This window comes from Scyliorhinus torazame, chromosome 4, assembly GCF_047496885.1.
Source record: "Scyliorhinus torazame isolate Kashiwa2021f chromosome 4, sScyTor2.1, whole genome shotgun sequence".
NCBI lineage: Eukaryota > Metazoa > Chordata > Chondrichthyes > Carcharhiniformes > Scyliorhinidae > Scyliorhinus > Scyliorhinus torazame.
In genome coordinates, this window is record NC_092710.1 from 16,829,366 (window position 1) to 16,853,946 (window position 24,581).

Consider the following 24,581-nt stretch of genomic DNA (forward strand, 5'->3'; position numbering starts at 1 on the left):
CCCCGACGTTAACCTCCCGGCCTCTTCCCTCCGTCCCGCTTTGGGTCGCCAGCTGCTGCTCCACGGATAAACTGCCCTTCCTGTCCCTTCCCGCCTGCCGGCTCGTCACCGCGAACGCCGCCCGTATCGGACGTTCCCCGCTCTCCGCATTTCAGAAATAATGCAATGTGAAGCAAAACTCAGCTGACGGAATCGGATCGACGCGACCTCCGGGACAGCTCGGGTTAAATGGGGTTCCCCGTGAGGGCGACCCCTGTCTCGGATGGGCCCAGTGTGCCCGTCCCCTCATGGGGGTAAAGATGGTGGCTAAAGCGTGCCACAGACCCCAGGAAGGAACTGGCGTCCGCCGAGGTGGAGAGGGTGGTTGGGACGGAGGGATCAGTCACATGTGCAAAGTGAAAGAGAGAGAGACAAATAAATCTACTTCACAGACGTGTTTCTGCACAATGAAGTTTTATTTTGATGACTGGATAACGATGACAAAAGTTGCGGCAATGAGAGCTTGCGCAGTGTGGAGCGCAAAGGGTCGAAGGTCGTGAGGCCTAACTGGGCCTGGCTCCAGGCTGCTCCCACCTTCTCAACAGACACTCCCTCCCACTCACTGCTTTCCATTTCCGTTGATGGGTAGCTTCTTGTAGGCTTCGGATTCCAGGTAGACCTTGAGTTTAGGCCTGGCAAGGACACGCTCCACGTAGGCCTTCAGCAGGGGAGTGGTCTTGAGGCAGCCCGGAGACAGCACCTCAAAGTTAGAGAGGAGGTCGACCAGGTTATAATCAACAAAGGAGATCTATGGAGAGAGAGAGAGAGAGAGAGCGAGGAGAGGGTTAGTGAGTGTCGGCATCGAGCGCTCCCAGGACAGGTACAGCACGGGTTAGATACAGTGTAGAGCTCCCTCTACATTACCCTGACAGTGGCCCGGATTCTCCGGCCTACCGATCGGTGGACGGGCTAGTTCCGTGGGTCGGACGGGGGCTATGTTCCTCCACGCCGAGCCCCTGAACAGGCTCCGCCATGTTGCCCAGGGTCCGGCACCGAGATGGGAACCCTCGCGCATGCGCGGATCGGAGCACCGTCTTTCGATGGCCTGAGCAGCGGACACCCCTGCAGCGCCGTGCTGGCCCCCCGAGGAAGGGGTGAATGCCATGGCATGGAGGCCCATTGACGCCCAAGTGGCTCGGGCCGCTTTCCGCGCAGGCGTCGCAACTTGGCCTCGGGATTGGAGAATCCCGGCCCGTCTGTCCCAGACACCCGAGTCAGAATTGGATTTTCTACCTTGTTCCCCACGAGAAAATCCTTCCCGCCATTATTTTTTGCCAGCATTTGTTCGAAGGGTTTCAGTGCAGATGGGAGGTTCTTGATGAAAGCTTCCTTGCCAGTGTCCTGTCAGGAAATTCAAAAGATAAATTGTTAGAATAACTGCACAAACTGGTGTCCATGGCTCAGTACTGAGGGAGTGCCGCACTGTCAGAGGGTCAGTACTGAGGGAGTGCCGCACTGTCAGAGGATCAGTACTGAGGGAGAGCTGCACTGTCAGAGGGTCAGTACTGAGGGAGTGCCGCACTGTCAGAGGATCAGTACTGAGGGAGAGCTGCACTGTCAGAGGGTCAGTACTGAGGGAGTGCTGCACTGTCAGAGGGTCAGTACTGAGGGAGTGCCGCACTGTCAGAGGGTCAGTACTGAGGGAGTGCCGCACTGTCAGAGGGTCAGTACTGAGGAAGTGCTTCAATGTCAGAGGATCAGTACTGAGGGAGTGACGCACTGTCAGAGGGTCAGTACTGAGGGAGTGCTGCACTGTCAGAGGGTCAGTACTGAGGGAGTGCTGCACTGTCAGAGGGTCAGTCCTGAGGAAGTGCTTCAATGTCAGAGGATCAGTACTGAGGGAGTGACGCACTGTCAGACGGTCAGTACTGAGGGAGTGCCGCACTGTCAGAGGGTCAGTCCTGAGGGAGTGCTGCACTGTCAGAGGGTCAGTACTGAGGGTGTGCTGCACTGTCAGAGAGTCAGTACTGAGGGAGTGCCGCACTGTCAGAGGGTCAGTACTGAGGGAGTGCCGCACTTTCAGAGGGTCAGTACTGAGGGAGCGCTGTACTATCAGAGGGTCAGTACTGAGGGAGTGCTGCACTGTCAGAGGGTCAGTACTGAGGGAGTGCCGCACTGTCAGAGGATCAGTACTGAGGGAGAGCTGCACTGTCAGAGGGTCAGTACTGAGGGAGTGCCGCACTGTCAGAGGATCAGTACTGAGGGAGAGCTGCACTGTCAGAGGGTCAGTACTGAGGGAGTGCTGCACTGTCAGAGGGTCAGTACTGAGGGAGTGCTGCACTGTCAGAGGGTCAGTACTGAGGGAGTGCTGCACTGTTGAGTGGTCAGTACTGAGGGAGTGCCGCACTGTCAGAGGGTCACTGCTGAGGGAGCGCTGTACTATCAGAGGGTCAGTATTGAGGGAGCGTTGCACTGTCAGAGGGTCAGTACTGAGGGAGTGCTGCACTGTCAGAGTGTCAGTACTGAGGGAGTGCTGCACTGTCAGAGGGTCAGTACTGAGGGAGTGCTGCACTGTCAGAGGGTCAGTACTGCGGGAGTGCTGCACTGTCGGAGGGTAATTACTGAGGGAGTGTTGCACTGTCAGAGAGTCAGTACTGAGGGAGTGCCGCACTGTCAGAGGGTCAGTACTGAGGGAGTGCCGCACTGTCAGAGGGTCAGTACTGAGGGAGTGCTGCACTGTCAGAGGGTCAGTACAGAGGGAGTGCTGCACTGTCAGAGGGCCAGTGCTGAGGGAGTGTTGCACTGTTGAGTGGTCAGTACTTAGTGGGTGCTGCACTGTCAGTGGGTCAGTTCTGAGGGAGTGCCGCACTGTCAGAAGATCAGTACTGAGGGAGTGCTGCACTGTCAGAGAGTCAGTACTGAGGCAGTGCTGCACTGTCAGAGGGTCAGTACTGAGGGAGTGTTGCACTGTTGAGTGGTCAGTACTGAGGGAGTGCTGCACTGTCAGAGGGTCAGTACTGAGGGAGTGCTGTCCTGTCAGAAGATCAGTACTGAGGGAGCGCTGCACTGTCAGAGGGTCAGTACTGAGGGAGTGCTGCACTGTCAGAGGGTCAGTACTGAGGGAGTGCTGCACTGTCAGAGGGTCAGTACTGAGGGAGTGCTGCACTGTCAGAGGGTCAGTACTGAGGGAGTGCTGCACTGTCAGAGGGTCAGTACTGAGGGAGTGCTGCACTGTCAGAGGGTCAGTACTGAGGGAGTGCTGCACTGTCAGAGGGTCAGTACTGAGGGAGTGCTGCACTGTCAGAGGGTCAGTACTGAGGGAGTCCTGCACTGTCAGAGGGTCAGTACTGAGGGAGTGCTGCACTGTCAGAGGGTCAGTACTGAGGGAGTGCTGCACTGTCAGAGGGTCAGTACTGAGGGAGTGCTGCACTGTTTGAGGGTCAGTGCTGAGGGAGTGCTGCACTGTCAGAGGGTCAGTACTGAGGGAGTGCTGCACTGTTTGAGGGTCAGTACTGAGGGAGTGCCGCACTGTCAGAGGGTCAGTACTGAGGGAGTGCCGCACTGTCAGAGGGTCAGTGCTGAGGGAGCGCTGCACTGTCAGAGGGTCAGTACTGAGGGAGCGCTGCACTGTCAGAGGGTCAGTACTGAGGGAGTGCTGCACTGTCAGAGGGTCAGTACTGAGGGAGCGCTGCACTGTCAGAGGGTCAGTACTGAGGGAATGTTGCACTGTTGAGTGGTCAGTACTGAGGGAGTGCCGCACTGTCAGAGCGTCAGTACTGAGGGAGTGCTGCAGTGTCAGAGGGTCAGTGCTGAGGGAGCGCTATACTATCAGAGGGTCAGTACTGAGGGAGCGCTGCACTGTCAGAGGGTCAGTACTGAGGGAGTGCCGCACTGTCAGAGGGTCAGTACTGAGGGAGTGCTGCACTGTCAGAGTGTGAGTACTGAGGGAGTGTTACACTGTCAGAGGGTCAGTACTGAGGGAGTGTTGCACTGTCAGAGGGTCAGTACAGAGGGAGTGCTGCACTGTCAGAGGGCCAGTGCTGAGGGAGTGCTGCGCTGTCTGAGGGTCAGCACTGAGGGAGTGCTGCACTGTCAGAGGGTCAGTACTGAGGGAGTGCTGCACAGTCAGAGGGTCAGTACTGAGTGAGTGCTGCACTGTCAGAGGGTCAGTTCTGAGGGAGTGCCGCACTGTCAGAGGGTCAGTGCTGAGGGAGTGCTGCACTGTCAGAGGGTCAGTACTGAGGGAGTGCTGTCCTGTCAGAAGATCAGTACTGAGGGAGTGCTGCACTGTTTGAGGGTCAGTACTGAGGGAGTGCTGCACTGTCAGAGGGTCAGTACTGAGGGAGCGCCGCACTGTCCGAGCGTCAGTACTGAGGGTGTGCTGCACTGTCAGAGGGTCAGTACTGAGGGAGTGCCGCACTGTCAGAGGGTCAGTACTGAGGGAGTGCCGCACTGTCAGAGGGTCAGTGCTGAGGGAGCGCTGTACTATCAGAGGGTCAGTACTGAGGGAGAGCTGCACTGTCAGAGGGTCAGTGCTGAGGGAGTGCCGCACTGTCAGAGTGTCAGTCCTGATGGAGTGCCGCACTGTCAGAGGGTCAGTACTGAGGGAGTGCTGCACTGTCAGAGTCAGTACTGAGGGAGTGCCGCACTGTCAAATGGTCAGTACTGAGGGAGTGCCGCACTGTCAAACGGTCAGTACTGAGGGAGTGCTGCACTGTCAGAGTGTCAGTACTGAGGGAGTGCCGCACTGTCAGAGGGTCAGTAGTGAGGGAGTGCCGCACTGTCAGAGGGTCAGTACTGAGGGAGAGCTGCACTGTCAAACGGTCAGTACTGAGGGAGAGCTGCGCTGTCAGAGGGTCAGTACTGAGGGAGTGCCGCACTGTCAGAGGGTCAGTACTAAGGAAGTGCCGCACTGTTAAAGGGTTAGTGCTGAGGGAGTGCTGCACTGTCAAACGGTCAGTACTGAGGGAGAGCTGCGCTGTCAGAGGGTCAGTACTGAAGGAGTGCTGCACTGTCAGAGGGTCAGTACTGAGGGAGTGCCGCACTGTTAAAGGGTTAGTGCTGAGGGAGCGCTGTACTGCTTATCCCGCTGCCTCCTCCTGAACCTTGCACCCACCCGCAACACAGGATCTATTTCTCCCTCCTCATTCCGTCCAATATTTTAACATTTACCATAGAATTTATAGAGCAGAAGGAGGCCATTCGGCCCATCGAGTCTGCACCGGGCCTTGGAAAGAGCACCCTACCCAAGCCCACACATCCACCCTGTCCCTATAACCCCACCTAACCTTTTTGGACACTAAGGGCAATTTAGCGTGGCCAATCCACCTAACCTGCACGTCTTTGGACTGTGGGCGGAAACCGGAGCACCCGGAGGAAACCCACGCACACACGGGGAGGATGTGCAGACTCCGCACGGACAGTGACCCAAGCCGGGAATCGATCCCGGGACCCTGGCGCTGTGAAGCAATTGTGAAATGAAAATGAAATGAAAATCGCTTATTGTCACAAGTAGGCTTCAAATGAAGTGACTGTGAAAAGCCCCTAGTCGCCACATTCCGGCGCCTGTTCGGGGAGGCCGGTACGGGAATTGAACCCGCGCTGCCGGCCTGCCTTGGCCTGCTTTCAAATCCAGCGATTCAGCCCTGTGCTAAACGGCCCCTTCACAGTGCTGACCACTGCGCCACCCAGAGCCGCCGCCTCTTGTCCGTCAAAGCTCGAGGGGCTCGAAGCGTCACGCGTTTGTAATCTCCTATCACGATGCAACCCTTTTACTCCACTTGTACGCGCCCTCTCGCGCGGATATTTCTGCCCTGATGCGCCATATGGGGAATTATGAGCGAGCTTCGGATAATCTGCATCATCTGACTCCCACACCTCTGCCTGACCCCCCTCCCCGCTGCCCCTTGCGATCAGGATTCCCGCGAAACCCTCGCCGTTCAGGGTGACTCACGTATTCTTTGTAGATGAGAATTGCGTACTTGACCCGCAGATCTTCCACTGCGGCGTTTGCCATGTCAATCATTGCGGCCTCCTTATCGCCCTTGCCGTACAGGTCTTGAATGAACAATGTACCAAAATATTTAGTTATTGCCTCCGGACAAGGTGCTGACAGTAACTGAGACGCTGGGACAGGACGGCAAGGTTTTCTAGTGATCAAAAGTTTAGCGCAAAGAGAGAGTTGCCCCAGGCATGATGGAGTTAGAAAATACAACTTGGTTCTATTTACAGACAAAACTTTTCAAAACAATATTCAACCTTCTAAACTTTGAACCTAACAAGAACTGACGCCTGTCTCTTAACCCTAACACCTGTGGGGGAGGGGAAGGTGTCGGATATTTACCAGGAGCTATCGGAGGCGGAGGAAACTCCGGTGGAGGAGCTGAAGGGCAAGTGGGAGGACGAGCTAGGAGGAGAGATGGAGGCGGGTCTGTGGGCGGGTGCCCTAAGCAGGGTTAATACCTCCTCATCGTGTGCCAGGCTCAGCCTGATACAATTTAAGGTAGTCCACCGGGCACACATGACGGTGGCCCGGGTGAGCAGGTTTTTCGGGGGAGAGGACAGGTGTACGAGGTGCGGGGGAAGCCCAGCAAACCATGTCCACATGTTCTGGGCATGCCCGAAGCTTGGTTTTGTCAGGGTTTCGCTAAGGTATTGTCCACGGTGCTCAAAACACGAGTGGTGCCGAGTCCGGAGGTGGCGATCTTTGGAGTGTCGGAAGACCCGGGAGTTGAGGGGGCGAAAGAGGCCCACGTCCTGGCCTTTGCCTCCCTGGTAGCCCGGAGACGGACCCTGGTTAATGTGGAGGGACTCGAAGCCCCCGAGCGCAGAGACCTGGGTCAGTGACGTGGCTGGGTTTCTCAGTCTCGAGAAGGTAAACTTCGCCTTGAGAGGGTCAATGGTCGGGTTCACCCGGAGGGCGCAGCCGTTCGTCGACTTTCTCGGGGAAAATTAAAATGTCAGCAAGTGCAGTATTCCATTGTACCATGTTTATGTCACTGTTATTGTTATCATTATAGAAACTTGCAAATACCCGAATAAAAATATATTTGAAAAAAAACAGTAACACGATTTTCCCATTAAAAGCATTTAAAGTGAACGTACAGCTCTCACTCCACTTACACAGGCAGGCAAAAAATGGTACTTGCGTTACAGAACATGGGCGGGATTCTCCGCAATCGGCGCGATGTCCGCCGACCGGCGCCAAAAACGGCGCGAATCAGTCCGGCATCGCGCCGCCCCAAAGGTGCGGAATTCTCCGCATCTTGAGGGGCCGAGCCCTCACCTTAAGGGGCCAGGCCCGCGCAGGACTGATTTCCGCCCCGCCAGCTGGCGGGAAAGACCTTTGGTGTCCCGCCAGCTGGCGCGGAAATGACTTTGCCGTGCGGCGCATGCACGGGAGCATCAGCGGCCGCTCACGGCATCCCCGCGCATGCGCAGTGGAGGGGGCCTCTTCCGCCTCCGCCATGGTGGAGGCCGTGGCGAAGGCGGAAGGAAAAGAGTGCCCCCACGTCACAGGCCGGCCCGCGGATCGGTGGGCCCCGATCGCGGGCCAGGCCACCGTGGGGGCACCCCCCGGGGCCAGATCGCCCCAGGACCCCGGAACCCGCCCGCGCCGCCTTGTCCCGCCGGTAAGAGAGGTGGTTTAATCCACGCCGGCGGGACAGGCATTCCAGCAGCGGGACTTCGGCCCATCGCGGGCCGGAGAATCGCCGGGGGGGGGGGGGGCCCGCCAACCGGCGCGGCGCGATTCCCACCCCCGCCGAATATCCGGTGCCGGAGAATTCGGCAACCGGCGGGGGCGGGATTCACGCCAGCCCCCGGCGATTCTCCGACCCGGCGGGGGGGGGTTGGAGAATCCCGATTTCTGCTGTCGGTGAAAGCTCCTTCATAGTCTATCTCCTGGACTCCGCCGGCCGTTCTTCAAATCCTCCACCTCTTTGAACAGAATTGTTTTTTTCTCTGAACTCCGCCCAGCCGCTCAACAATGGTTCTGTCCAGAATTGAAGTCATCATCACGATCTGGGCCTTTGATTGGCCACTCCCACGAAGAACGGGGCCATTCTACGAATATGCGACTAAACTCCCAATTTACAAACAAAAGAGGCCATTCAACTCCATAATGGGCTAATGGCTGGTCAGACAGGAGTGTCCCAGAGGACAATGGATTTTGAGTGAGTCACCCCGACTGAACAGGGGTGTCCTGTTTATTCCCATGAACGAGCTTACGTCTGAATAGGACAAAGTAACTCAGGACAGGTGTGGGCGTATACCTCTGACTCAGTGCTAGCAGTTTTACCCTCGGGCTGTTAACCCTTAAATTGCCCACTACATCTTCAACCCAATTCCTTTTCAGTATGCCTCAGCGATGTACATTTTGGATTGGAGACCAGCACTGGCCTGCAGCTGTCAGCTGGGTGCGCCTCTGGTGCCAGCCAGACCGGTAGGCCCCAGGCTCCAACCAGGCATGTAGGCCCCAGGCCGCTGGGCGGGGCTCAGGCTTCACATCAATTTCTCAGGTGTCAAGACTCCAGCCTGGCATGTAGGCCTCAGGCTCCACCCAAGCAAGCAGGCCTTGGGTTTCAGGCAGGCTTAAGCCAGTCAGGTCGGCCTCATGCTCCCGCTGGTTAGGTAGGCCTCAGCCTGCAGCCAGGTGGCCAGGTCATCAGATTCCCACAGGTGAATAGGTCCCAGGCTCCAGGTAGGCCTCAGGCGCCAAGCGGTCGGATACACATTACCGTTGGTATTGTTACAGGGTTATTCTGATTCTGTGTATTGGCAGTGCGCGGATTTTGACAGGTACTAACCGTGTTTGCGTGCCAAGTGGCGCAAAATGGCATTGGATTGGAACAGCACAAAGTCCCCGTCTTTGAATTTGGGCAGTTGACCAAACAGCTGGAAGAAATGGCGGAAGAGAAAATACATCAGTACTCGAGGAATTGAGGCATTTTACAACCGTCAGTTGCCTTCCTTAACCCTGGCTCCTCATTAATATCAGATTTGTCATTGGAGGAAGGGCACATTGATTTAAGGCAGTAATTAAAGGGTGAGGCGTCTGGAGGCAAGGCCGCCAGTGGTAGAGAGATTCAAATCGAGGGAGGCTCAAGAGGCCGGGACTGGAGGAGCTCCGAGATATTGGTGGGTCGTAGGAGGTTCCAGAGATAGGGAGGGTTGTTGGGGCTGGAGGAGGTTACAGAGATAGGGAGGGCTGTAGGGGCTGGAGGAGGTTGCAGAGATAGGGAGGGTTGTAGGGGCTGGAGGAGGTTACAGAGATAGGGAGGGTTGTAGGGGCTGGAGGAGGTTACAGAGATAGGGAGGGGTGTTGGGGCTGGAGGAGGTTACAGAGATGGGGAGGGTTGTAGGGACTGGAGGAGGTTACAGAGATAGGGAGGGTTGTAGGGGTTGGAGGAGGTTACAGAGATAGGGAGGGGTGTAGGGACTGGAGGAGGTTACAGAGATAGGGAGGGTTGTAGGGACAGGAAGAGGTTACACAGATAGGGAGGGTTGTAGGGACTGGAGGAGGTTACAGAGATAGGGAGGGTTGTAGGGGCTGGAGGAGGTTACAGAGATAAGGAGGGGTATAGGGACTGGAGGAGGTTACAGAGATAGGGAGGGATGTAGGGACTGGAGGAGGTTACAGAGATAGGGAGGGTTGTAGGGACTGGAGGAGGTTACAGTGATAGGGAGGGTTTTAGGGGCTGGAGGAGAGGTTACAGAGATAGGAAGGATCGTAGGGGCTGGAGGAGGTTACAGAGATAGGGAGGGTTGTAGGAGCTGGAGATTATAAAGATAGTGAGGATTGTAGGGGCTGGAGGAGGTTACAGAGATAGGGAGGGTTATAGGGGCTGGAGGAGGTTACAGAGAAAGGGAGGGTTTTCGGGGCTGGAGGAGTTTACAGAGATAGGGAGGGCTGTCTGGGCTGGAGGAGGTTACAGAGATAGGGAGGGTTGCAGGAGCTGGAGATTAGAGAGATAGGGAGAGTTGTAGGGGCTGGAGGAGGTTACAGAGATAGGGAGGGGTGTAGGGACTGGAGGAGGTTACAGAGATAGGGAGGGATGTAGGGACTGGAGGAGGTTACAGAGATAGGGAGGGTTGTAGGGACTGGAGGAGGTTACAGTGATAGGGAGGGTTTTAGGGGCTGGAGGAGAGGTTACAGAGATAGGGGGGGTTGTAGGGGCTGGAGGTGGTTACAGAGATAGGGAGGGTTGTAGGGGCTGGAGGAGGTTACAGAGATAGGGAGGGTTGTAGTGACTGAAGGAGGTTACAGAGATAGGGAGGGTTGTAGTGACTGGAGGAGGATACAGAGATAGGGAGGGGTGCAGGGACTGGAGGAGGTTACAGAGATAGGGAGGATTGTAGGGGCTGGAGGAGGTTACAGAGATAGGGAGGGTTTTCGGGGCTGGAGGAGGTTACAGAGATAGGGAGGGTTGTAGGGGCTGGAGGAGGTTACAGAGATAGGGAGGGATGTAGGGACTGGAGGAGGTTACAGAGATAGGGAGGGTTGTAGGGACTGGAGGAGGTTACAGTGATAGGGAGGGTTTTAGGGGCTGGAGGAGAGGTTACAGAGATAGGGGGGGTTGTAGGGGCTGGAGGTGGTTACAGAGATAGGGAGGGTTGTAGGGGCTGGAGGAGGTTACAGAGATAGGGAGGGTTGTAGTGACTGAAGGAGGTTACAGAGATAGGGAGGGTTGTAGTGACTGGAGGAGGATACAGAGATAGGGAGGGGTGCAGGGACTGGAGGAGGTTACAGAGATAGGGAGGATTGTAGGGGCTGGAGGAGGTTACAGAGATAGGGAGGATTTTCGGGGCTGGAGGAGGTTACAGAGATAGGGAGGGTTGTAGGGGCTGGAGGTGGTTACACAGACAGGGAGGGTTGTAGGGACTGGAGGAGGTTACAGAGATAGGGAGGGTTGTAGGGGCTGGAGGAGGTTACAGAGATAGGGAGGGTTGTAGTGACTGGAGGAGGTTACAGAGATAGGGAGGGTTTTCGGGGCTGGAGGAGGTTACAGAGATAGGGAGGGTTGTAGGGGCTGGAGGTGGTTACACAGACAGGGAGGGTTGTAGGGACTGGAGGAGGTTACAGAGATAGGGAGGGTTGTAGGGGCTGGAGGAGGTTACAGAGATAGGGAGGGTTGTAGTGACTGGAGGAGGTTACAGAGATAGGGAGGGTTTTCGGGGCTGGAGGAGGTTACAGAGATAGGGAGGGTTGTCGGGGCTGGAGGAGGTTACAGAGATAGGGAGGGTTGTCGGGGCTGGAGGAGGATAGGGAGTCAGGTGGGACAATGATCACAGGGGTGGGCGTGGGGGAGGTGATGGGTGAACGGGGCTGTGCCGTGTGTTTGGATGGGGTGGTGGGGGGGGGGGGGCGGTGGTAGCTGATTTTGGTGGAACTGAAGATTGCGGAGGTGGGATGTGGGGGAGCTCCCCGGCGAGGGGTGGGAACGGTCCAAGCTGGAGCGGTCGGGGGCCTGGGGTGAAGGCTTCCGCAGCGGGTGAGCTGAGGCCGAGGTGGAGTGGGGGGGGGGTGGGGGCGGTGTTCGGGAGCTGGGGGCGCGCAATGTTAGTATGGCCAGGATATCCGAATCAGCAACTCTGCCCAGAGTGAACTACGGCTCGGTTATTGTGAATCGACCGCTTCAGACTTCGACCGTTGCCGGGGAGAGGGGGAGGGGCTTTGACGTGTAACAGCGGACCAATCTTTAATCTCAATCATCAATTGGAGGAGCACCAGGTTCAACAGCTGGAGACTGGACTGAACTTTGGAAATTGGACGGAAACATTTGGCAGAGAAATGTGTAACGGAACAATGTTCGCCGACCCACATTCCCACAGGACTAAATGCGGCAGTAAGGAATCCTGAGCTCCCCGGATAATGGACGATACACGGAGGAAAATTACGGAGACAAAAGCCACATTGTGCAGATGTCAGGCTGATAACATCACGGACGGGTTGGGATGAATGGAGACGATTCGGGGGGGGGGGGAGTTAAAATGGCATGAGAGGCAAAGAGAGAGCTGGAGTAGAGACCGGCAGCTAACATTACAGGGGTCCCAAAAAGTCCGTCATCGGCGCGCAAATACTGAACAGGTTGTCGTAGAGGGAGTGGGGCCGATCGTGGACCACACAGGGTATTTCGGTTAAAAAGGTTGGGGGGGGGGGTGGGGGGGGGGGGTTAATTCAGACACTGGAGGGGGTAAAGACTGACAAGAAGGAGGTATTAGGGAGGTCGGCTGCACTCAAAGTTGCTAAGACACCAGGGGCCGGTTGAGATGCGGTCACGGATCCAGAGGGTAGAGCTCGTGGTCATTGCAAGAGGTGTTGGCGATAAGTCTTCAGTCTTCCTTAGATTCAGGAGCGGTACCAGAGGACTGGAGGATGTGAAAAAAGGTGGTGAAGTGGTAATTGATTTTTGAAATGTACCTACCCCATTGGTAGGTAACCCCTCGTTTTGCATTTGGAGATGTACGGTGCCCATCGTGAAATGATCCCATTAATTCAGTGTAAGGATCCTCCTATTAATCCCGGTCTGTCCCTTGTTTTTCCCCTTTGATTTTATGCTATTTTGTACGTGGACAATTAATGCCTTCAAGATGGACTGCGCCTTTAAATTTAAAAGGAAACTCCAGCAGGTTGTGAAGCTTGGTCTGACATTAGTGATGACACCTCTTGATGGACTTGGCTGGCAGGCTTTGGTCAAATTTCCAGACCTTAGCTGATACTCAGTGCTGATTGGTGCTGACCGTTCTGGAATGTTCCGCAGGGCAAGGGGGATTTCATTTTGCTTTCAGTTTCGTTTTTGATCTGGAACTCCAAAGCATTCCAATCCAGCCACTGGCTGATGGCTGGGCCATTTTGTCTTAAATCTCGTTTGGGGAATCTCTGCTCTCCTCAGTAAAGCTAGGGGACTAGTGGTGCTGGAAAACACCAGGTTGAAGTCCAACAGGTTTGTTTCGAATCACTAGCTCAAGGAGCGTAGCTCCTTCATCAGTTCCGAAAGCTAGTGACTCCAAATAAACCTGTTGGACTTTAACCTGGTGTTGGAAGACTTCTTACTGTAAATGTTCAAGGACTCGATCTCCAGAGCTTCCCGGGGTGAGGAATTACCGAGGTTCGCCACTCTCTGAGAGAAGAGATTCTTCCTCAAATCTGTCTGAAATAACTGCCCCCCGATTCTGGGTGTGAGATTGGCCATCTCAGCACTAGGCCGCAATTGAAGCCTGGGCCTTTCCTGATTTATGTGTAGGGCTGGGGGGGGGGGGGGGGTCTTAGCACCGCGCGGGATGTGAGATTGGCCATGTCAGCACTAGGCCACAATTGAAGCCTGGGCCTTTCCTGAATTATGTGTAGGGCTGGGTGGGGGGGTCTCACCACCGCACTGTGTGTGAGATTGGCCATGTCAGCACTAGGCCGCAATTGAAGCCTGAGCCTTTCTTGATTTATGTGCAGTGGTGTTTGCTGGTCTGTGTGTGTGGTGGGGGCCACATCGATTCCTTAAACCCCCGCCCGGTTGCCCCCGCATGTTCACTCACACAGGTCTTCTTTAAGGCTCCGTCACTCCATTGTTCCATCCCGATCACCTCCTCCTTCCAGACCTGTCCCTGGTCGGCCAACAGCATCCTCATCGCCGAGCAACGGCCTGTGTGGGAGGTGGGGGTTGGCGGTGGAGGAGCGAGACACAAATGCAGAGAATCAGAGCTCAGAAGGGATTCTGCCCATTGCCCACCCCCCAATCCCCCTCCCGAAACATCTCCCCCACCATTCCCACACATCCAACCCAAACCCAGGAGCTGGGGGTCTTACCTCGGACTGGGAAGTAGATGATGGTGTATTCTGGCACTGGAATAGAAAAACAGGAAATAGGAGGGTTAAATCTGGTTCCACGTCTGCCTGCGCCTTCTTTCCCGATCAAGAGTGAGGGAGGGAAAGAGAGAACGTGTGAAAGGAGGGAGAGAGAGAGGGAGAGAATGAGAGAGGAGAGAGAAAGGGAGAGAAAATAAGGGAGGGAAGAGAGAGGGAGGGAGGGAGACCGAGCGAGAGAGAGGTAGAGGGTTTCAGTGAGCGAGAACAAAGTACAAAGAACAAAGAAAAGTACAGCACAGGAACAGGCCCTTCGGCCCTCCAAGCCCGTGCCGACCATACTGCCCGACTAAACTACAATCTTCTACACTTCCTGGGTCCGTATCCCTCTATTCCCATCCTATTCATGAAATGAAAATTAAAATCACTTATTGTCACAAGTAGGCTTCAAATGAAGTTACTGGGAAAAGCCCCTAGTTGCCACATTCCGGCGCCTGTTCGGGGAGGCTGGTACGGGAATTGAACCGTGCTGCTGACCTACCTTAGTCTGCTTTAAAAGCCAGCGATTTAGCCCTGTGCTAAACCAGCCCCGCTTGTGTTTGTCAAGATGCCCCTTAAATGTCACTATCGTCCCTGCTTCCACCACCTCCTCCGGCAGCGAGTTCCAGGCACCCACTACCCTCTGTGTGAAAAACTCGCCTCGTACATCTCCTCTAAACCTAGCCCCTCGCACCTTAAACCTATGCCCCCTAGTAATTGACCCCTCTACCCTGGGAAAAAGCCTCTGACTATCCACTCGGTCTAGGCCCCTCATACTTTTGTAGACAGAGAAGGGAGTGAGAGAGAAGGCGGATAGAGAGAAGGAGAGAGCGCGAGGGGGAGGCAAGAGAACGGGGGAGAGAGGGAAGGGGTTAAGAGAGCGGGAGAGAAAGGGTGAGAGGGGGGGGGGGGGGCGAGGGTGACAGTGAGCGAGAGAAGAGGGACTGAAAGAGAAGGGGGGGGGCTGGAGAGATGGAGAGAATGTGCGGGGAAGGCAAAAGGGCAGAGGACGAGGGTGCGTGACAGCGAGAGAGGGGGAGACAGCGAGAAGGAGGAAATGAGAGAGCGCGAGAGAAAGTGGGGGGAAAGTGAAGCGAGGGACAGGGACTGCGCACAGAGGAGAGAATGGGCTGAGGTTATCAGGAAGTGTTTGCAAACTGGTGCCCCCCCCCCCCTTCGAACGTGCACACAGACCCCACAGTTCAAACTCACTGATTGCCGGGCAACACGGAGCAAACGCAGGAAAGGTTAGAGAAAGAGTTGGAGAAAGTTCTTTAGCGAGCACACCGCTCTCGCTCAGCTGAAAGACTGGCCGAGCAAGTTTGAGAGACAGAGAGAGAGAAAGGATCTGCCCTTTGGCCCCCTCCGCAACCACGCGTGTCAGAGGTTGGTAGTCATGCCAACGTTGGCATACAACCAAAGGCTCTCAGTTTACAGGGTGGAGGATGGGCGGTGGCTCAGAAGCTTCCGAGGTTCAGCTCAATCTCAGTGCAATTTAAGCCGCTCCTTTTGAGACCCGGCTAATCTGAATCGTTGCTGTCCCCTGGCGATGCAGAGTGCTCCCTAACTTACGGCAAGTCGAGAGCTCAGACTCATGTATCTTATCCCCGTCCGCCTGCAACTTTGTGCCATCTCTCTCTCTCTCTCCCGCGCCGTTCACAATCCGCCTCCTGTTCCTGTGTAACAGGCTGGAGAAAAAGCAGAATGGGGCCACCTCCTGTTCCTGTGTATCAGGCTGGAGAAGGGGCTGAATGGGGCCTCCTGTTCCTGTGTAACAGGCTGGAAAAGGGACTGAAGGGGGCCTCCTGTTCCTGTGCAACAGTCTGGAGAAGGGGCTGAATGGGGCCTCCTCCTGTTCCTGTGTAACAGGCTGGGGAAGGGGTTGAATGGGGCATCCTGTTCCTGTGTCACAGGCTGGAGAAGGGGCTGAATGGGGCCTCCTCCTGTTCCTGTGTCACAGGCTGGAGAAGGGGCTGAATGGGGCATCCTGTTCCTGTGCAACAGTCTGGAGAAGGGGCTGAATGGGGCCTCCTCCTGTTCCTGTGGAACAGGCTGGAGAAGGGGCTGAACGGGGCCTCCTCCTGTTCCTGTGTAACGGGCTGGAGAAGGGGCTGAATGGGGCATCCTGTTCCTGTGTCACAGGCTGGAGAAGGGGCTGAATGGGGTTCCCTCCTGATCCTGTGTAACAGGCTGGAGAAGGGGCTGGATGGGGCTTCCTCCTGTTCCTGTGTAACGGGCTGGAGAAGGGGCTGAATGGGGTTCCCTCCTGATCCTGTGTAACAGGCTGGAGAAGGGGCTGGATGGGGCTTCCTCCTGTTCCCGTGTAACAGGCTGGAGAAGGGGCTGGATGGGGCTTCCTCCTGTTCCCGTGTAACAGGCTGGAGAAGGGTCTGAATGGGCCTCCTCCTGTTCCCGTGTAACAGGCTGGAGAAGGGTCTGAATGGGCCTCCTCCTGTTCCCGTGTAACAGGCTGGAGAAGGGGCTGAATGGGGCCTCCTGTTCCTGTGTAACAGGCTGGAGAAGGGGCTGGATGGGGCTTCCTCCTGTTCCCGTGTAACAGGCTGGAGAAGGGGCTGAATGGGGCCTCCTCCTGTTCCTGTGTAACGGGCTGGAGAAGGGGCTGAATGGGGCCTCCGCCTGTTCCTCTGTAACAGGCTGGAGAAGGGGCTGAATGGAGCCTACTCCTGTTCCTGTGTAACAGGCTGGAGAAGGGGCTGAATGGAGCCTACTCCTGTTCCTGTGTAACAGGCTGGAGAAGGGGCTGAATGGGGCCTACTCCTGTTCCTGTGTAACAGGATGGAGAAGGGGCTGAATGGGGCTTCCTCCTGGTCCTGTGTAACAGGCTGGAAAAGGGATTGAAGGGGGCCTCCTGTTCCTGTGCAACAGTCCGGAGAAGGGGCTGAATGGGGCCTCCTCCTGTTCCTGTGTAACAGGCTGGAGAAGGGGCTGAATGGTGCCTCCTCCTGTTCCTGTGTAACAGGCTGGAGAAGGGGCTGAATGGGTCCTCTTGCTATTCCTGTGTAACAGGCTGGAGAAGGGCTGAATGGGGCCTCCTCCTGTTCCTGTGTAACAGGCTGGAAAAGGGACTGAAGGGGGCCTCCTCCTGTTCCTGTGTAACAGGCTGGAGAAGGGGCTGAATGGGTCCTCTTGCTATTCCTGTGTAACAGGCTGGAGAAGGGCTGAATGGGGCCTCCTCCTGTTCCTGTGTAACAGGCTGGAAAAGGGACTGAAGGGGGCCTCCTGTTCCTGTGCAACAGTCTGGAGAAGGGGCTGAATGGGGCCTCCTCCTGTTCCAGTGTAACAGGCTGGAGAATGGGGCTGAATGGGGCCTCTTCCTATTCCTGTGTAACAGGCTGGAGAAGGGCTGAATGGGGCATCCTCCTTTTCCTGTGTAATAGGCTGGAGAAGGGGCTGAATGGGGCCTCCTCCTGTTCCAGTGGAACAGGCTGGAGAAGGGGCTGAATGGGGCCTCTTCCTATTCCTGTGTAACATGCTGGGGAAGTGGCAGAATGGGGCCTCCTCCTGTTCCTGTGTAACGGGCTGGAGAAGGGGCTGAATGGGGCCTCCTCCTGTTCCAGTGTAACGGGCTGGAAAAGGGACTGAATGGGGCCTCCTGTTCCTGTGCAACAGGCTGGAGAAGGGGCTGAATGGGGCCTCCCCCTGTTCCTGTGCAACAGGCTGGAGAAGGGGCTCAATGGGGCCTCCTCCTGTTCCTGTGTAACGGCTGGAGAAGTGGCTGAATGGGGCCTACTCCTGTTCCTGTGTAACAGGCTGGAGAAGGGGCTGAATGGGGCCTCCTCCTGTTCCTGTGTAACAGGCTGGAGAAGGGGCTGAATGGGGCCTCCTCCAGTTCCTGTGTAACAGGCTGGTGAAGGGGCTGGATGGGGCCTCCTCCTGTTCCTGTGTAACGGGCTGGAGAAGGGGCTGAATGGGGCCTCCTCCTGTTCCAGTGGAACAGGCTGGAAAGTGGGCTGAATGGCCCCTCTTCCTATCCTGTGTAACAGGCTGTGGAAGGGGCAGAATGGGGCCTCCTCCTGTTCCTGTGCAACAGGCTGGAGAAGGGGCTCAATGGGGCCTCCTCCTGTTCCTGTGTAACGGCTGGAGAAGTGGCTGAATGGGGCCTCCGCCTGTTCCTCTGTAACAGGCTGGAGAAGGGGCTGAATGGAGCCTACTCCTGTTCCTGTGTAACAGGCTGGAGAAGGGGCTGAATGGAGCCTACTCCTGTTACTGTGTATCAGGCTGGAGAAGGGGCTGAATGGGGCCTACTCCTGTTCCTGTGTAACAGGATGGAGAAGGGGCTGAATGGGGCTTCCTCCTGGTCCTGTGTAACAGGCTGGAAAAGGGATTGAAGGGGGCCTCCTGTTCCTGTGCAACAGTCCGGAGAAGGGGCTGAATGGGGCCTCCTCCTGTTCCTGTGTAACAGGCTGGAGAAGGGGCTGAATGGGTCCTCTTGCTATTCCTGTGTAACAGGCTGGAGAAGGGCTGAATGGGGCCTCCTCCTGTTCCTGTGTAACAGGCTGGAAAAGGGACTGAAGGGGGCCTCCTCCTGTTCCTGTGTAACAGGCTGGAGAAGGGGCTGAATGGGTCCTCTTGCCATTCCTGTGTAACAGGCTGGAGAAGGGCTGAATGGGGCCTCCTCCTGTTCCTGTGTAACAGGCTGGAAAAGGGACTGAAGGGGGCCTCCTGTTCCTGTGCAACAGTCTGGAGAAGGGGCTGAATGGGGCCTCCTCCTGTTCCAGTGTAACAGGCTGGAGAAGGGGCTGAATGGGGCCTCTTCCTATTCCTGTGTAACAGGCTGGAGAAGGGCTGAATGGGGCATCCTCCTTTTCCTGTGTAATAGGCTGGAGAAGGGGCTGAATGGGGCCTCCTCCTGTTCCAGTGGAACAGGCTGGAGAAGGGGCTGAATGGGGCCTCTTCCTATTCCTGTGTAACATGCTGGGGAAGGGGCAGAATGGGGCCTCCTCCTGTTCCTGTGTAACGGGCTGGAGAAGGGGCTGAATGGGGCCTCCTCCTGTTCCAGTGTAACGGGCTGGAAAAGGGACTGAATGGGGCCTCCTGTTCCTGTGCAACAGGCTGGAGAAGGGGCTGAATGGGGCCTCCCCCTGTTCCTGTGCAACAGGCTGGAGAAGGGGCTCAATGGGGCTTCCTCCTGTTCCTGTGTAACGGCTGGAGAAATGGCTGAATGGGGCCTACTCCTGTTCCTGTGTAACAGGCTGGAGAAGGGGCTGAATGGGGCCTCCTCCTGTTCCTGTGTAACAGGCTGGAGAAGGGGCTGAATGGGGCCTCCTCCTGTTCCTGTGTAACGGGCTGGTGAAGGGGCTGGATGGGGCTTCCTCCTGTTCCTGTGTAACGGGCTGGAGAAGGGGCTGAATGGGGCCTCCTCCTGTTCCAGTGGAACAGGCTGGAGAGTGGGCTGAATGGCCCTTCTTCCTATCCTGTGTAACAGGCTGTGGAAGGGGCAGAATGGGGCCTCCTCCTGTTCCTGTGTAACAGGCTGGAGAAGGGGCTGAATGGGGCCTCCCCCTGTTCCAGTGGAACAGGCTGGAGAAGGGGCTGAATGGGGCCTCTTCCTATTCCTGTGTAACAGGCTGGAGAAGGGGCTGAATGGGGCCTCCTCCTGTTCCTGTGCAACAGTCTGGAGAAGGGGGTGAATGGGGCATCCTCCTGTTCCAGTGGAACAGGTTGGAGGAGGGGCTGAATGGGGCCTCCTCCTGTTCCAGTGTAACGGGCTGGAAAAGGGACTGAAGGGGGCCTCCTGTTCCTGTGCAACAGGCTGGAGAAGGGACTGAAGGGGGCCTCCTATCCCTGTGTAACGGGCTGGAGAAGGGGCTGAATGGGGCCTCCTCCTGTTTCAGTGGAACAGGCTGGAGAAGGGGCTGAATGGGTGCTCCTGTTCCTGTGTTACTGGCTGGAGAAGGGGCTGAATGGGGCCTCCTCCTGTTTCAGTGGAACAGGCTGGAGAAGGGGCTCAATGGGGCCTCTTCCTATTCCTGTGTAACAGGCTGTGGAAGGGGCTGAATGGGGCCTCCTCCTGTTCCAATGGAACAGGCTGGAGAAGGGGCTGAATGGGGCCTCTTCCTATTCCTTTGTAACAGGCCGGGGAAGGGGCTGAATGGGGCCTCCTCCTGTTCCTGTGCAACAGTCTGGAGAAGGGGCTGAATGGGGCCTCTTCCTATTCCTGTGTAACAGGCTGGAAAAGGGACTGAATGGGGCCTTCTCCTGTTCCAGTGGAACAGGCTGGAGAATGGGCAGAATGGGGCCTCCTCCTGTTCCTGTGTAACAGGCTGGAGAAGGGGCTGAATGGGGCCTCCTCCTGTTCCTGTGTAACTGGCTGGAGAAGGGGCTCAATGGGGCCTCCTCCTGTTCCTGTGTAATGGCTGGAGAAGTGGCTGAATGGGGCCTCCTCCTGTTCCTGTGTAACGGGCTGGTGAAGGGGCTGGATGGGGCCTCCTCCTGTTCCTGTGTAACGGGCTGGAGAGGGGGCTGAATGGGGCCTCCTCCTGTTCCAGTGGAACAGGCTGGAGAGTGGGCTGAATGGCCCCTCTTCCTATCCTGTGTAACAGGCTGTGGAAGGGGCAGAATGGGGCCTCCTCCTGTTCCTGTGCAACAGTCTGGAGAAGGGGCTGAATGGGGCCTCCCCCTGTTCCAGTGGAACAGGCTGGAGAAGGGGCTCAATGGGGCCTCTTACTATTCCTGTGTAACAGGCTGGAGAAGGGGCTGAATGGGGCCTCCTACTGTTCCTGTGCAACAGTGTGGAGAAGGGGGTGAATGGGGCATCCTCCTGTTCCAGTGGAACAGGTTGGAGAAGGGGCTGAATGGGGCCTCCTCCTGTTCCAGTGTAACGGGCTGGAGAAAGGGCTGAATGGGGCCTCCTCCTGTTCCTGTGTAAAAGGCTGGAAAAGGGACTGAAGGGGGCCTCCTGTTCCTGTGCAACAGTCTGGATAAGGGGCTGAATGGGGCCTCCTCATGTTCCAGTGGAACAGGCTGGAGTAGGGGCTGAATGGGGCCTCTTCCTATTCCTGTGTAACAGGCTGGAAAAGGGACTGAAGGGGGCCTCCTGTTCCTGTGCAACAGTCTGGATAAGGGGCTGAATGGGGCCTCCTCCTGTTCCCGTGTAACAGGCTGGAGAAGGGACTGAATGGGGCCTCCTCCTGTTCCTGTGTAACAGGCTGGAGAAGGGACTGAATGGGGCCTCCTCCTGTTCCTGTGTAACAGGCTGGAAAAGGGACTGAATGGGGCCTCCTCCTGTTCCAGTGGAACAGGCTGGAGAATGGGCTGAATGGGGCCTTTTCCTATTCCTGTGTAACAGGCTGTGGAAGGGGCAGAATGGGGCCTCCTCCTGTTCCTGTGTAACTGGCTGGAGAAGGGGCTCAATGGGGCCTCCTCCTGTTCCTGTGTAACGGCTGGAGAAGGGGCTGAATGGGGCCTTCTCCTGTTCCTGTGTAACGGGCTGGTGAAGGGGCTGAATGGGGCCTCCTCCGGTTCCTGTGTAACGGGCTGGAGAGGGGGCTGAATGGGGCCTCCTCCTGTTCCAGTGGAACAGGCTGGAGAATGGGCTGAATGGGGCCACCTCCTGTTCCTGTGTAACGGGCTGGAGAAGGGGCTGAATGGGGCCTCCTCCTGTTCCTGTGTAACAGGCTGGAGAAGGGGCTGAATGGGGCCTCTTCCTATCCTGTGTAACAGACTGTGGAAGGGGCAGAATGGGGCCTCCTCCTGTTCCTGTGCAACAGTCTGGAGAAGGGGCTGAATGGGGCCTCCCCCTGTTCCAGTGGAACAGGCTGGAGAAGGGACTGAATGGGGCCTCTTCCTATTCCTGTGTAACAGGCTGGAGAAGGGCTGAATGGGGCCTCCTCCTGTTCCTGTGTAACGGGCTGGAGAAGGGGCTGAATGGGGCCTCCTCCTGTTCCAGTGTCACAGGCTGGAGAAGGGGCTGAATGGGGCCTCCTCCTGTTCCTGTGTAACGGGCTCGAGAAGGGGCTGAATGGGGCCTCCTCCTGTTCCTGTGTAAAAGGCTGGAAAAGGGACTGAAGGGGGCCTCCTGTTCCTGTGCAACAGTCTGGAGAAGGGGCTGAATAGGGCCTCCTCATGTTCCAGTGGAACAGGCTGGAGAAGGGGCTGAATGGGGCCTCTTACTATTCCTGTGTAACAGGCTGGAGAAGGGGCTCAATGGGGCCTCCTCCTGTTCCTGTGTAACGGGCTGGAGAAGGGGCTGAATGGGGCCACCTCCTTTTCCTGTGTAACGGGCTGGAGAAGGGGCTGAATGGGGCCTCCTCCTGTTCCAGTGTAACAGGCTGGAAAAGGGACTGAAGGGGGCCTCCTGTTCCTGTGCAACAGGCTGGAGAAGGGACTGAATGGGGCCTCCTATCCCTGTGTAACGGGCTGGAGAAGGGGCTGAATGGGGCCTCCTCCTGTTCCAGTGGAACAGGCTGGAGAAGGGGCTGAATGGGGCCTCCTCCTGTCCCTGTGTAACAGGCTGTGGAAGGGGCTGAATGGGGCTTCCTCCTGTTCCTGTGTAACGGGCTCGAGAAGGCGCTGAATGGGGCCTCCTCCTGTTCCTGTGTAAGAGGCTGGAAAAGGGACTGAAGGGGGCCTCCTCCTGTTCCAGTGGAACAGGCTGGAGAAGGGGCTGAATGGGGCCTCCTCCTGTTCCTGTGTAACGGGCTGGAGAAAGGGCTGAATGGGGCCTCCTCCTGTTCCTGTGTAAAAGGCTGGAAAAGGGACTGAAGGGGGCCTCCTGTTCCTGTGCAACAGTCTGGATAAGGGGCTGAATGGGGCCTCCTCATGTTCCAGTGGAACAGGCTGGAGTAGGGGCTGAATGGGGCCTCTTCCTATTCCTGTGTAACAGGCTGGAGAAGGGACTGAATGGGGCCTCCTCCTGTTCCTGTGTAACGCTGGAAAAGGGACTGAATGGGGCCTCCTCCTGTTCCAGTGGAACAGGCTGGAGAATGGGCTGAATGGGGCCTTTTCCTATTCCTGTGTAACAGGCTGTGGAAGGGGCAGAATGGGGCCTCCTCCTGTTCCTGTGTAACTGGCTGGAGAAGGGGCTCAATGGGGCCTCCTCCTGTTCCTGTGTAACGGCTGGAGAAGGGGCTGAATGGGGCCTCCTCCTGTTCCTGTGTAACAGGCTGGAGAAGGGGCTGAATGGGGCCTCCTCCTTTTCCTGTTTAACAGGCTGGAGAAGTGGCTTAATGGGGCCTCCTCCTGTTCCTGTGTAAAAGGCTGGTTAAGGGACTGAAGGGGGCCTCCTGTTCCTGTGCAACAGTCTGGAGAAGGGGCTTAATGGGGCCTCCTCCTGTTCCAGTGGAACAGGCTGGAGAAGGGGCTGAATGGGGCCTCTTCCTATTCCTGTGTAACATGCTGGGGAAGGGGCTGAATGGGGCCTCCTCCTGGTCCTGTGCAACTGGCTAGAGAAGGGGCTCAATGGGGCCTCATCCTTTTCCTGTGTAACAGGCTGGAGAAGGGGCTGAATGGGGCCCCCTCCTGTTCCTGTGTGACGGGCTGGAGAGGGGCAGAATGGGGCCTCCTCCTGTTCCTGTGTAACAAGCTGGAGAAGGGGCTGAATGGGGCCTCCTCCTGTTCCTGCGTAACGGGCTGGAGAAGGGGCTGAATGGGGCCTCCTCCTGTTCCCGTGTAACAGGCTGGAGAGGGGTCTGAATAGGGCCTCCTCCTGTTCCTTTGTAACCGGCTGGAGAAGGGGCTGAACGGGGCCTCCTCCTGTTCCTGTGTAACGGGCTGGAGAAGGGGCTGAATGGGGCCTCCTCCTGTTCCCGTGTAACAGGCTGGAGAGGGGGCTGAATAGGGCCTCCTCCTGTTCCTGTGTAACAGGCTGGAGAAGGGGCTGAATGGGGCCTCCTCCTGCTCCTGTGTAACGGGCTGGAGAAGGGGCTGAATGGGGCCTCCTCCTGTTCCAGTGTCACAGGCTGGAGAAGGGGCTGAATGGGGCCTCCTCCTGTTCCAGTGTAAAAGGCTGGAAAAGGGACTGAAGGGGGCCTCCTGTTCCTGTGCAACAGTCTGGAGAAGGGGCTGAATAGGGCCTCCTCATGTTCCAGTGGAACAGGCTGGAGAAGGGGCTGAATGGGGCCTCTTACTATTCCTGTGTAACAGGCTGGAGAAGGGGCTCAATGGGGCCTCCTCCTGTTCCTGTGTAACGGGCTGGAGAAGGGGCTGAATGGGGCCACCTCCTTTTCCTGTGTAACGGGCTGGAGAAGGGGCTGAATGGGGCCTCCTCCTGTTCCAGTGTAACAGGCTGGAAAAGGGACTGAAGGGGGCCTCCTGTTCCTGTGCAACAGGCTGGAGAAGGGACTGAATGGGGCCTCCTATCCCTGTGTAACGGGCTGGAGAAGGGGCTGAATGGGGCCTCCTCCTGTCCCTGTGTAACAGGCTGTGGAAGGGGCTGAATGGGGCTTCCTCCTGTTCCTGTGTAACGGGCTCGAGAAGGCGCTGAATGGGGCCTCCTCCTGTTCCTGTGTAAGAGGCTGGAAAAGGGACTGAAGGGGGCCTCCTCCTGTTCCAGTGGAACAGGCTGGAGAAGGGGCTGAATGGGGCCTCCTCCTGTTCCTGTGTAACGGGCTGGAGAAAGGGCTGAATGGGGCCTCCTCCTGTTCCTGTGTAAAAGGCTGGAAAAGGGACTGAAGGGGGCCTCCTGTTCCTGTGCAACAGTCTGGATAAGGGGCTGAATGGGCCCTCCTCATGTTCCAGTGGAACAGGCTGGAGTAGGGGCTGAATGGGGCCTCTTCCTATTCCTGTGTAACAGGCTGGAGAAGGG

The 24,581-nt window shown here is 56.8% G+C and overlaps 1 protein-coding gene across 1 annotated transcript; it reads right to left on the minus strand.

The window, feature by feature from the left end:
- Window positions 1-436: 436 nt before the first annotated feature.
- LOC140410135 (glutathione S-transferase P-like) lies at window positions 437-15,182 on the minus strand. Its single transcript, XM_072498087.1, has 7 exons — window positions 15,029-15,182; window positions 13,781-13,816; window positions 13,510-13,616; window positions 8,787-8,874; window positions 5,933-6,036; window positions 1,273-1,380; window positions 437-787 (listed from the first exon to the last, which is right to left on the minus strand). Coding segments are annotated over exons 1-7 (633 nt in total). The 5' UTR covers window positions 15,030-15,182; the 3' UTR covers window positions 437-598.
- Window positions 15,183-24,581: the final 9,399 nt, after the last annotated feature.